This window comes from Leptodactylus fuscus, chromosome 5, assembly GCF_031893055.1.
Source record: "Leptodactylus fuscus isolate aLepFus1 chromosome 5, aLepFus1.hap2, whole genome shotgun sequence".
NCBI lineage: Eukaryota > Metazoa > Chordata > Amphibia > Anura > Leptodactylidae > Leptodactylus > Leptodactylus fuscus.
Genome location: NC_134269.1, coordinates 126,878,326 through 126,891,857, shown reverse-complemented (window position 1 = coordinate 126,891,857; position 13,532 = coordinate 126,878,326). Strand labels below are relative to the sequence as shown.

The window sequence follows — 13,532 nt, the reverse complement described above, 5'->3', positions numbered from 1 at the left end:
CCCATCCCCCATATTGATAATAACCGCCATCCCCTCAAACCAGAAATTGTCCAGACCACGTTAGTGAATTGTATACTTAACTTCTCTTCATACATAGCATGGTGTTGTCTAGCTGTGTCCCTTCTCTTTTGTTCTCCTGACTACACTGTTTCCTGCTATAATGGTTCTGAGAAGCTGCGGAGCTGGGAGGACATTAGTAAACATACAACTGAGTGCCACATCAGTGTTGTGGAGGAAGGTAAGTTAAGTATACAATTCACTAGAGCAGGAGTTTGGTGAGGATGGTTGTGTGGTCCCCTTGCTTAGGGGCCTGGTCACAAGTGAGACCACTGAGACTCCTATGGCCACACTACAGACTGAAAGTTACCTTGGTAGGAGTTGGGGATAAAAAGCCAGTTCCCTGCAAGTTGTTAGACTTTGTATGGTACCACATGGAGAGCCCTGCAGTTCTATACTATTGAGTGACAGGGACTCCAAATGCCACCATATAGCGCTCCATGATGCATTATATATATATACACAATATTCTTCTGTTGAGTCTGAATTCTGTACATGTCTAAAGAAATTGGAGGCATACAGAGGTACATTTTGGAATCATTGAAGTTCAAACAGTAGGGGTCATATTACATAAAGCTGTATCCTTCTTTTTTAACCAAACTGGCGATCAGTTAAGTCTGTAGACATCTGCATTGTTGGAGATTTGTAAAACCTGACTATGTGCCCTTTCAGATGTGCTTATATTTATGATTTAGCCTCTAATGTAATGAAAATCTTTTGCAATACTGCAGATCATAATTTCTCTCTATAGTGTTTTCATTAATGGCAGTTTTAAGGGTCCCTAGAACACACTTACAAAATATAAGATAACATATTAAAAATGCTAAAATACAATTAAAAGTTCTCAGGCTAAAGTTACACAAATGTTCCACAGGGAGTGTCCTTAGAGAATTTCAGCAGAGTTTTTCTCTGTAAAATCAGATTGACTTTCCTGCGGTTAACTTGCAGATTTCTCCTCAGTCCACCCATGGGTTTTTAACCTTTATTTTCCATTGCAAATTCTGAACTTTGTGGGAAAATCCTGCCACAATAATTGACAACCTGAAGATAGTATGAGGGTATCCATAGCCCTAAGCACTTTGGCACACACTTTTTCACACCAAGAAAATGTTGTTTGTGAACATAGCTTAATCCTCTCATCTACATTTTCTCAGATTTAGTCTCCATCACTTCTATGCAGGATATTTTGACAGAAATAAAGTACCATTAATATAATATACTCTTTCTTTGGACTGAATGTATTCATACTAGAGATGAGCGAGTACTATTCGAAACTCAGTTTTGAATAGCACGCACCCATAGGAATAAATGGACGTAGCAGGCCGCTTTCATTCATTCCTAAGTGTGCGTGCTATTCGAAACTGTCGCTCATCTCTAATTCATATCCTTTGAACTTTATCACATTTTGTCACCTTAAAACCACAAGCTTAAATGTATTTTGTAGCGAATTTAAGTGATAGATCAACACAAAGTAGCAGATAATTGTGAAGTGGAGCAAAATGATTTTCAAAATTTTCATCAAATAAAAATTAGAGATGAGCAAACAGTGAAATATTTGAGATTTGATATTCGTTTCCAGAAGAGCCTCAATATTTGATTACTCGATCGAATATCGAATCCCATTATAGTCTATGGGAAAAAATGCTTGTTTCAGGGGAAACCACTATTCGACTAAAGGAGAGTCAGCAAGTCCACGAGTAGCAGGAGGAGAGTGTTTAGGAGGAGCACTGTGCAGTTAAAGCGCACGGACCCCATTATAGTCTATGGGGACCGTGCACTTTAACTGCACAGCACTTGCAGTTGCGCTGATAAAAAGTCAGCTCCCTCGTAACAGCAAGCTACCAGCTCTCCTGACTAGCAAGGATGAACCTGTTGCAGAACCAGCGTTGATTTGTCGCAGGCTCATCCTTGCTAGTCAGGAGAGCTGGCAGCTTGCTGTTATGAGCGAGCTTACTTTTTCTCATAGGAATGAATAGACCAGCGTTGATTGGCCAGTGTACAGCATTCGGCCAATCAATGCTGGTTCTACCGGAAGCTCATCTGTGAGGAGGTGGAGTCTAAGATCAGACCACAGCAGTCTCCATTGTGGTCTGATTTTAGACTCCGCCTCCTCACAGACGAGCCTCGGGCAGAACCAGCGATGTTAGGCCGAATGCTGTACACTGGCCAATCAATGCTGGTCAATTCATTCCTATGAGAAAGAGAGTCAGCTCCCTCATAACAGCAATGTATAGCATTCACCAATCAACACTGGCTCTGAATCAAATACTAGTAGTATTCGATCGAATACCTACTCAATCAAATACTACTCGCTCATCTCTAATAAAAATCTAAAAAGTGTGATGACCTAAAATATTCAGCCTCCTATATCAATACTTTGTAGCACCACCTCTCGCTGCAATTACAGCTTCAGATCTTTGGGGTATGTATCCACAAGTTTTGCACATCTGCAGACTGAGATTGTTGCCCATTCTTCTTTGCAGAAAAGCTCAAGCTCATCCAGATTGGATGGAGAGCGTCTGTGAACAGCAATTTTCATGTCTTGCCAAAGATGCTCAAGGGGATTTAGGTCTGGACTGTGACTGGGCTTTTCTAACACATGAATATTCTTTGATCTAAACAATTCCACCGTAGCTCTGGCTGTATGTTTAGAGGCATAGTCTTGTTGGAAGGTGAATCTTCTTCCCAGTGTCAAGTCTTTTTCAGCCTCCAACAGGTTTTCTTCCAGGATTGCCCTGTATTTATCTCCCTCCACCTTCCTATCAACTGTGAACATCTTCCATGTTCCTGCTGAAGAAAAGCATCCCCACAGCATGATGCTGCCATCACCTTGGTTCACCGTAGATTGTGTTCAGGATGATGAGCAGTGCCACACATAGCGCTTTGCGTTTAGGCCAAGAATTTCAACTTTGGTCTTATTTGACTAGATTCTTCTGCCATATGTTTGCTGTGTCCCCTATATAGCTTGTGGAAAACTGCAAACAATACTTCTTATGTCTTTTTTTAAGCTCTGATTTTCTTCTTGCCACTCTTCCACAAATGCCAGATGGAGTGCACAACTTAAAGTTGTCCTGTGGACAGATTCTCCCACCTGAGCTTTGGACTTCTGTAGCTTCCCCAGAGTGACCATGGGACTCATGTCTGCTTCTTTGACTTCTGCTCTCCTTGCTCGATCTGTCAATGTAGGAGGACAACCATGTCTTTGTAGGTTTGCAGTTGTAGAATAATTTTTCTATTTTTGATGATGAATTGAACAGTGCTCCTTGAGATATGTTTTTATAACCTAACCATGCTGTAAACTAACTTTATCCATGTCTGGTGAGTTCCTTGGTCTTTATGATGCTGTTTTTTCACTAGTGTTCTCTAACAAACCACTGAGGCCTCACAGAACAGGTATATTTATATTGAGACTAAATTACACAGAGCTGGACTCTATTAACTAATTAAGTGACTTCTGAAGGCAATTGTGCACACTGGATTTTATTTAGGAGTATCAGAAAATGGGGGACTGAATACTTTTGTATGTCACACTTTTCAGATTTTTATTTGATTTAAATTTTGAAAACCATGTATCATTTTCCTTGCACTTTGCAATTATGTTACTATGTGTCGTCTATCACTTAAAATTTCAGTAAAATACATTTAAGTTTGTGGTTGTATGGTGACAAAATGTGAAAAAGTTCATGGGGTATGTATACTTTTGCAAGCCACTATAGGATGAGATATATATGTAGCTATATATATATAAATATAGTGTGTGCGTATATACTACTTTTTTTGAAATTTTAAATAAAATACATTGATTATTTCCAAAGTCTGCAATTATATGTCATCTCATGCTTTGCTTGATTTTTATATGGTAAAAAAAAAAATTGTGAAAAGCTCTTATAAAGGTTACCAACTCAAATAGCCTGAATACCAAATCGCTACCTGGAGTATATCTATAGCAACCAAGCACTTTGGGTATTTCACCTGAAGCTAAAAACTGTTTCCACTTGGAAACTAAATTCAGAATGACCTTGTGCATTCTCAAAAAGGCTGCCAGCTGCGGTCAGTGAAGTGTATTGTGATAAACAGTGTTCCTGATATCTATTAGGTTTAGAGGCACTGCAAGTACATAGATATTCAAGACTAATTCTAATAGGACTGACATTTAGTATAAATCCACATTTTACTTGTTTATATAAACTAATTGAAAGTCCACTTCTAATATCAGTGCTCAGCATTTGAGTATTAACCCAGAAAACATAGAACATGAAGATTTAGTAATACTGCAAATCTCAGAATAAATTATGAATGTGTTTGTTCTAATTATTTGCCAAGTATTGCAATTCATTCAATATATTAAAACAAGGACCAGAGGAAAAAAAAAAAGACCAAATGTAATGAATTTTATTCCTTCTAGAACCAATGTGCCTGTAGCAAGCATGAATACTGCACACTACTCGCAGGAGCTTTGGGGTCCCTTTGTTATGTTAAGTCTAAGAAAACCAATATACAACAAGTCATATCACTCCCCATTAAACTAATTTAAAATAATGTTGTGTTATATTGAGCAAAAAAACTAGTCACAAAGTTTGATTTGTCATAGAGGTAGTTCCAACGCTTATGACACCCTTCTATTGACCATAGCTTTTTTTTGGACTATTTTCGATACAAATTGTGGATTTTAATATATTTATTTATTTTTGTATGTATAATTGGGAAAGGTGGGCAATTGCATGTTTGTTTTTTAAATATATTTAAAACCTCTTAAAAAAACAAGAAGCTAATAACTCTCACCATGTTGTTGTAGTACACAATTAGTCTATATATGTAACTGATTGCAATACTAATCTTATTAATATTTATATAGACTTTAATAACATGTAAAAAGTGGTAGAAAACTAGTTCTTTGTCTGATCAATATGGCATCAAGGAGTGAACTGCAGCACTTAAAGTGATCCTGTCCAGTGGTCTTTCACCATAAACCAGTAATATCATGTGAAATATAAACTAATCCCCGTACCATTGGGACTGCTCTGTAATGTTTTTGTTGCAACAAAGTAAAGTTATATATGCTTGACAGCATGAAATGTCATATGAAACTTGACTTAAATAATCACAGTGGGCAGACAGCAGCTTCAGCCTTGTCATGCCATTCTCTTGCTAGTCACAGCAATGGAAACCTAAATACTTCATCCTGTCCGTGATGGGCCTATTTTATAATGAAACAACACCTGACAGGTTCCCTTTAAATATACACTATGTTTTAACTGATCCAGTTTTCCTACTTGTCCTTAAGCCTCCTGTTATTAGATCTGAACAATATAAATTACTCCAATATGTACTAATAGCTTCTAATTGGAAATATTTAAGTTTTTTGTTATCCGATGTCATTAGACATGTTGATACAACCATGCTCCATGAAAGATCAATGCCACTATTTCGGATACCCACCCACATTTTGACAGGATATGGTCTCTCTGGACTAATAGGTTTAATATCCGACTACCTCACAAACTGACCACAGTATGTGAGAGCCCAGGACTGTGTGTCTGACACTGTGATCTGTAGTATGGGGGCACTACAAGGTACAGTTCTTGCCCCATTTCTCTTCACACTGTACACTGCTGAATTTAGGTGGAACTCATCCAGCTGTTACTTACAATAGTACTCTGATGACTCTGCAATAGTAGGCCTCATCACTGATGGAGATGACAGGGAGTACAGAGACTTAAACTGGGATTTTGTGGACTGGTGCCAGCAGAACCACCTCAGGATTAATGCTGGGAAGACCAATGAGATGGTGGTGGACTTTAGTAAGCAGAGAAGTGCTCCAATTCCGGTGGAGATCTAAGGGCTAGTTCACACGTGAACTGCCCGCGCGGGTTTTGACACAGAGAGAGCCGCGGCGAGCCGCGTCTCTCTCTTGTCAAAACCCGCCCGCCGCGACCATCGCTGTCGCGGCTTAACCCTCTGCTGTCGGCTCAAATGAATGAGCCGACATAGGAGGGAGCTGCGGGGGGCGGAAGCCGCGCGACTGAGACAGCGCGGCTTCCGCCTGAAGAAAGGACATGTCCTTTCTTTTCTCCACTAGCAGCAGCTCGCCGCTAGCGGAGAACAGAAGCCCAGCGGTCTCCATAGACCACCATTATAAGGGGAGGTTTTGGACGCGAAATCCGCTGTCAAAAACCTCCCCTTATACTCACGTGTGAACTAGCCCTAAGGGTCAGGCATTGAGATAGTCAAGACCTATAACTACCTGGGTGTGCTCCGCAATAATAAACTGGACTGGGATGATCACCTGGATGTGCTGCACAGAAAGGGCCACAGCAGACTCTACCTGCTCAGGAGGCTGAGGGCCTTCGGAGTCCAGGGGCCACTTCTTAAGGCCTTTTTCAACTGTATGGTTGCATCAGCCCTCTTTTTTGGTGTGTCCTGCTGGGGGAGCAGTATATTAACCAGAGACAGAAATAGACCTGACAGGCTGATTAGAAGAGCCAGCTCTGTCCTGGGGAGACCCCTGGAGCAAGTACAGGTGGTGGATGACAGAAGGATACTGTCTGTGGTGAGTTCCATGCTAGAGAATAAATCCCACCCCATGTATGAGACCTTGACGGCACTTGGCAGCACTGTAAGTGACCAACTGCTTCACCCCAAGTGTGAGAAGGAGCGTTATCGCAGGTCCTTCCTTCCAACCGCGACCAGGCTGTATAATCTACATCAGATCAAGCGAAAAGAGAGAGCTAAATGATCCTGAAGTCTTCTTTCTTTAGCTGCTATGACTCCTAGTTTTTTTCTCCTATCTGCTATTCTGAGCTTATGTGTGTCTCCTTCTGTAATATATTACTTGTTATTGTCCTGTATCCTTATTATCATGCTGCTGTAACACACTGAAATTTCCTCACTGTGGGACTATTAAAGGATTGTCTTATCTTATCCCTGATCTGTCATATTGCCTTTAGCTCCAATTTGTTGATATGTCCGAGTATTCAGTTCTTTCACCAATGGCAGGGACCACCATTCCTCCTAGACCCATGAACTATAGCGCTTTCCATCCTTTTTCTCTTCCACTTTGTTCTTGTTTATTTAATTTTATCCCTATTGTCTTACATAGCGTTATTTTGTCTTGCTGATGTTCTGTTGCTGCAATTCAATAAATACCTTTGAAACTACGTGTACTCTATGTCTTGAGAAAAACATTTAAGAACACAGTATATAGTACAAGTTAAACTGTTGTTTATCCAAAACTATTGTATATGCAAAAAGATTACTCACCATTAAAGTTGACAGCCCGTATATAGCCAAGAAGATCTTTCCCATCCACAGGTTTCATTCTTGGACAAAGACCCACATATCCAGGGCAAAAATCTCTGTGCATGCTATGGAGTGCGTGAGCCAATGAATACACTGCATCAATAACAAACTGGACCTTTCCCTCTTGTTCATAGCTGGAATCTCTCCCAATGCGTTCTAATCCTGAAATAAAGTATAAAAGCAATTCTTACTTACAGATGATGTTATAAAGCAAACTTTGCCATTGGTTTTATTCACCAGTGACTGATATACCATGGAATATATTTAAACATTATTGTAACCTTAAGTATCAGTTTAATTAATTTTCTGGCTTATAGATCGGATATAGTAAAATATGTTGAACATACTAATAAGGGAAGTTAATGTAATCCAACTATAGCAAAAAAAGGGTTCTACTTATATGCAGAAACATATCAATAGGGAGGTGCAGAGGTAGCATTTGATACCGAACCCTAGAGCGATAGGGAGTCCAAAGGACTCGGCAACACAATAGAAAACATCACTATTACAGATAACACATGGTAATTGAGAGTCCTACATATACAATAAATATTTTGCTTTGTGGCCCAGGAGCCCTGATAGTGGTCTTGAGTTTTGAGCTGTTGCCATGAGAGTAGTAGATGTTCTCTGCATACACTTTCTGCATTGGCTAATAGAGAGGGAACCTGAGTGCATATGGATATCATAGTGAGGGAGTCATCGAATCTGTAATCTCCCTTTATGAAATACATATGTCATAATAATACATATGAACAGCGACCAAAGACGCAATGTGATTATTGTAATTAACAATATCTATTTAACCCCTTCCCGCCGATGGCGCTTTTTGACTTCCTAGCCAAGCTCGATTTTTCAAAACTGACATCTGTCACTTTATGTGGCAACAACTTTGGAACGCTTTAACTTACCAAAGTGATTGAGATTGTGGTTTCGTAACACATTGTACTTCATGTTAGTAGTAAATTTTGGTTGATATGTTTTGTGTTTAATTATGAAAAAAATAGCAAATTTGGTGGAAATTTAGAAAAATATGCATTTTATAAAGTTTGAAATGATGTGCATTGCATACAGATAGTCAGACCGCTAAAATTATATCATAAATCTCATGTCCCAGATCTCTACTTTATGTCGGCATCAAACTTTAGTCACCCTTTTATTTTTTACAGACATTATAAGATTTACAAGTGAAACAACAATATTCAAAATAACTAATCCAGTTATGAAGGGGTTTTGAAAGACCCTTGTATTAAACCCCCCATAAATCACCCCATTTTAAAAACTGCACCCCTTAAATAAGCCAAAACAACATATATCAAGTATTTCAGCCCTATAAATGCTTAACAGGAATTAAGACAAAATGGAGGTGAAATTTTCAAATTTGATTTTATTTTACTAATATTTTCGTTTAGCCCTAGAATTTGCATATTCACAATAGGTTAAAGGAGAAAACATCCCACAATTTGTTATGCAAGTTCTCCAGACTACCATAGTACCCCATATGGACGCACAGCGAGACGCAGAAGGGAAGGCGTGCCAAGGAGCTTTTAGAGGGTGGATCTGGCTGTGATCAGTTTCAGGAACCATGTCGCATTTACAAAGCCCTTGAGGTGACAAAACAGTGAAAACCTCTAGAAAGTGAACCTGTTTTGAAAACCGCACCCCTCAAAGAATTTATCAAGTGATGTAGTAAGCATTAGTAACCCCGAAGTGAATATTTAAGCTGTGCAGAGTAAATTGGTTACACCAAATCCCATTCTATCTTCCCACTAGCTCCTATGACACAGACGGGGAACAGGGGCATTCTGGGGGGTCAGTGCTGGTGTATTATCGCTCATAAGCTCTAAATATGGGGTGTCCCCTGAAAACGCTCGCACAGCTTATACATTTCCTTCTAGTCACAGCCACTTATGTCCTAATGATTTGGCGACTTTTGGGGTTTTTGTCTTCACATTGTAGAAGCTAGATTTTTATTTTTATTTTCTGGCAATGTGGCCATATGAGGGCTTGGTGTTTGCGGTATTAGATGTGCTTCTCAATGCCACCATTTTTGGGTGCCTGTAACTTATTGACTACATTTTATTAACTCTTTCTGGGTGGGATGTAAAAGGAAACATCAATTCTGGCATTGCTTTTTAGCATTTTTTCCCGCGCAGCGTACAGCATAAGTAACATGTTACCTTTATTCTGTGGGTTGGTACGGTTAAAGCGATACCTCATTTACATTATTTTTTAATGCGTTGCTATTTGTGCAGAATAAAATTCAATTTAAGGGAAAAAATCAATTATTTTTGCATCGCCATCTTCTGAAAGGCATAACATTTTTATTTTTCGGTAGACAGAGCTGGTTGAGGGCTTATTTTTTGCGGGATGACCTCTTATTATTATTGGTACCATTTTGGTTTTCATCTGACCATTTGATTACTTTTTATTGAACATTTTGTAAGGCAAAGTTGGTGAATAATCATTATTTTGTGCGGTTTTGTACGGTTTTTTTTATGCCATTGGCCGTTCGGGTTAAATAATGTTTTAATTTTATTGTTCAGGTTATTACGGATGCGGTGATACCAAATATGTAATGTTTTTTTTCTATTTTTCTTTATTTTACATAAAGAAACATTTTATATGGGGAAAAAGGGATTTTTGGGGATTTATATATTTCTAATTTATTTTAAACTTATTTAAATTTTTTTCTTTTTACTTTTTTCTAACTTTTTTTTCTGTCCCCATGGGGGATTGAAGCAGTGATCTGCTGATCACTGCTTCACTAGATGTAGCTGCAAAACACGTGTTACACGTGTATTGCAGAGCACAGGAAGCTGTCATCCTGTGCAGTGCTTCTTCCAGACTGTGTGCCCATAAGGACTTTACCTAAAGTTAATTGTTGATGAGACTTTGTCTGAAAGACTGTTGCTTTTTAGTACAACACTTACAATTTTATTTGTGCATCAAGTTTAACAACCACTGCTATAAGAAGTGACACTTGGTCATAAGAACATGCAGACATTGTTGCTTTGCTGCTGAGTTATTGAAACAAATATGAGTAAATAAAGGAAAGTAAAGAAGAGCTCACCCACAATAAGCATGACCAGACTACAATAAATTCCCCAGGACATGACTAAAAATTTGTGACCTAACAGTTTAACTGATACACTGCACTGTAAAACCAACTTCCTAATATATATATACAGTGGCGGCCAAAAAAACCCGCACCATTTCCCAAAATCTAATGATTGTAGCGAAAATGTTTTCTTGTCTTTTTCTATTTCTATCCTCTTCTCTCCTGTATGACGAGTATTTGGCAATTTTGTACATGTACATTTTGTACCTTTTTCAGTCGATTTCGTAGTAGGAGGTATACATATCATCTGTAGGGACTCAATTTATACATATCACATACAATTGACAAAATCCACTGGTGGTGCATTTTTTTTGGCTGCCACTGTAGAATTTTGAGTCCTTTATAGATGGCGATATAAAGTAAGGGACATGTATGAATTTTATAATTGTAGTTGTATAAATATATCTATATAGTGAATTGTTTCCAGGATTGCCCATAGGTATTTGAACATATACATCAACAAGACCATCCCTTTTATATGCCCAGTTAGGTCATATTGATGTCATAGGAGTGATTCCTATCTATAAGCCAGAAAGGAGAATGTCTGACATGTTGGCACAGAGGAGTAGATTTATGAAGCCTGGCATTTTCATACCCATGCATGACATGCTCGGTTTCTGGAAAGTGGTGAGAGCAGATTAAAAGAGAAAACATTGCAAACTTTTGTACAGAAATGTACATCTTTTTCCTGCAGATTTCTTGTATAATAAATTCCCCTCATTGTTTTGACTCTTCTATTTGCATTGCTATAACATATTTCCAGTTTACAATGTAAGTTAATGCTTATTATTTACAGTGTGCTGCTGTTTGTGGTGTTTCATTTTTTTACTTTATATACCATATTATAAATGGAAACTAAAGTTTCTCTTGTCTTTAGCAAACACTAATTTAGGGAAAGCAACAACTATCATTGATTTATTTTTTTTTCATCACTGAAGTAATCCAGATTTGTAGACTTTTGTTCAGTAGCTAGCAGCTGACTGCTGTTATTTAAAGGTCATCTTACACACCATTCACATTTATTTTAGCATAATCTAGAGAATGAGACACTAATTTTTATTTTTATTTGGTCACATTATTTAAGCAAATTAACAAGAATTCATGCTGTCTACCAACTAATGAATCTGGGGAAACCATCTGTTAGGCGGTATACTTTATTTTAGTTTGCTAATACAGAATAAAAGAGAAGACAGCTTGAAGCTAGGGCCCCACGTTGCGAAAACATTGCGTTTTGACTTACCTGTAGAGTGGGTGGGGTTCTGACTAATCTTATCTTGATAAAAAAAAATTGAGCAGAAAAAATGCGATTTCAAAAACACTTGCATTTTTGAAAATCACGGCATGTCAATTATACCTACAGAAACAATGGTGTATTCTGAATAAGTATAATAGCAGCACAAAGTCCACAGAGAAAAATTTTGCAGACTTTTTTTGCAGCATTTTTTGGCTGTGGCTCACTACATGGGGCCTTAGTCTCAAAGTGTCTTTTTACATTGATTGTAAAAAAGGGGATATATGGTTATTTTCTTTAATTGACATTCTGTATTTGTAAGGTGCGTTGCTGAGATGCTGGGTCCTAGAGGACACAGATCAGCTCTGCAGTAATTATAGGAACTGTATTTCTCCTGTTACTGGGGTCAATATATCTTATTGGGGCACGGTGTGTAAAAAAAAATCATTACCAAACCCTCATTAAGGCTAAGGCCCCATGTTGCGGAAACGCAGCTTTTTTTTGTTGCAGATTTTGTTGTAGCTTTTTGAGCCAAATCCAGGAGTGGATTGAGCAGAAGGTAGAAGTATAAGAATTTTCTATATATTTCCCATTTCTTTTGTAGCCATTCTTGGCTTTGGCTTAAAAAAATGCAGCAAAATCCGGAGCATAGTGCGTGGCTGGATGCTGATGCAGTGCACCAGCTTTCATTCGTGACTACCCGGTTTTTGGATCAGAACCTGAGGTGCCCTCCGCTTGAGGTTCCAATCCAAAAACCACATGTGAACTTACCCTAACCATTCAACAAGAACCCCCCACCCCCACCCCCACCCCCAAAAAGGAATAGGCAGGGAGAACTTTAGAATTTCTACCATATGTAATATCCCCCACTAAATATGATTGCAATCCATATTACAGTCTGGATATATATATCTATTCATATCTAAAATATAAAATTGATGATGTTCTTGTATATTTTAATATCTTATAAGGAATGTTCCAAATATTTATATTCTTTCTAATATTTGCATTTATCTAAGGTTATTAAGGGAAGTTCGTGATAGGCTATGATGAATTCACAATGAATTACTGTGGATAAAATCGAGAGGCAAAAAAGATTAGAGTGAATCATTTAAATCTACTGAAAGATAACACTCACCAATAAAACTGATTTATGACCTGATGTTACAGATAATTGTCTTCAACGATAGGAATCACGAACATATCAAAAAAATAGTGAGTCTTCTGAAATATATCCAGAAGAATTATAAGTATGGCATGTAATTTGTGTGATTACTCTATTGAACAATGATCACCTTAATGTACCCATTGCAAATTTGTCATGCAGATTATTTTTTTCAGATAATTTGTCACTACCACATTAGTTATACTAAAGACGATCAGGTAAAATATGTGCATACAGATTTGTTTAGTCAAAAAGCTACATAATAGTAAAAATCTATCTATCTATCTATCTATCTATCTATCTATCTATCTATCTATCTACATACATACATACATACAAGAATTCAACGCAGTATTTGGTTGCAAGCCTCAGAATCAGGCTATATAATCCCATATAAATAATCAAAAAATAGACAGCACTCCAAAAACTTAAGTAAAAAAAAAACAACTTATGGATTTATTCCAAAAAGTGACAGCTCAGTCCTCATATAGGCCTCAAAAAAGGCTTATTTTGTCAGGACCAAATAGTCACTTTTTGGAATAAATCCAACTATTTTTTTTAATTTTCGGGTTTAAAGTTTTTGGAGTGCCACTTATTTTTTTATTTTTTTTTATCTATCTATCTATCTATCTATCTATCTATCTATCTATCTATCTATCTAT

General features: G+C 37.8%; 1 protein-coding gene across 1 annotated transcript in view; it reads right to left on the bottom strand.

Moving 5' to 3' along the window:
• The window catches only part of GRM8 (glutamate metabotropic receptor 8), a 744,367-nt gene that overhangs the window by 134,473 nt on the left and 596,362 nt on the right, over positions 1 to 13,532 (bottom strand). The window contains exon 6 of the mRNA XM_075274172.1: positions 7,318 to 7,518. Coding sequence (XP_075130273.1) covers positions 7,318 to 7,518 — 201 coding nt within the window. The remainder of the gene's footprint in view (positions 1 to 7,317; positions 7,519 to 13,532) is intronic.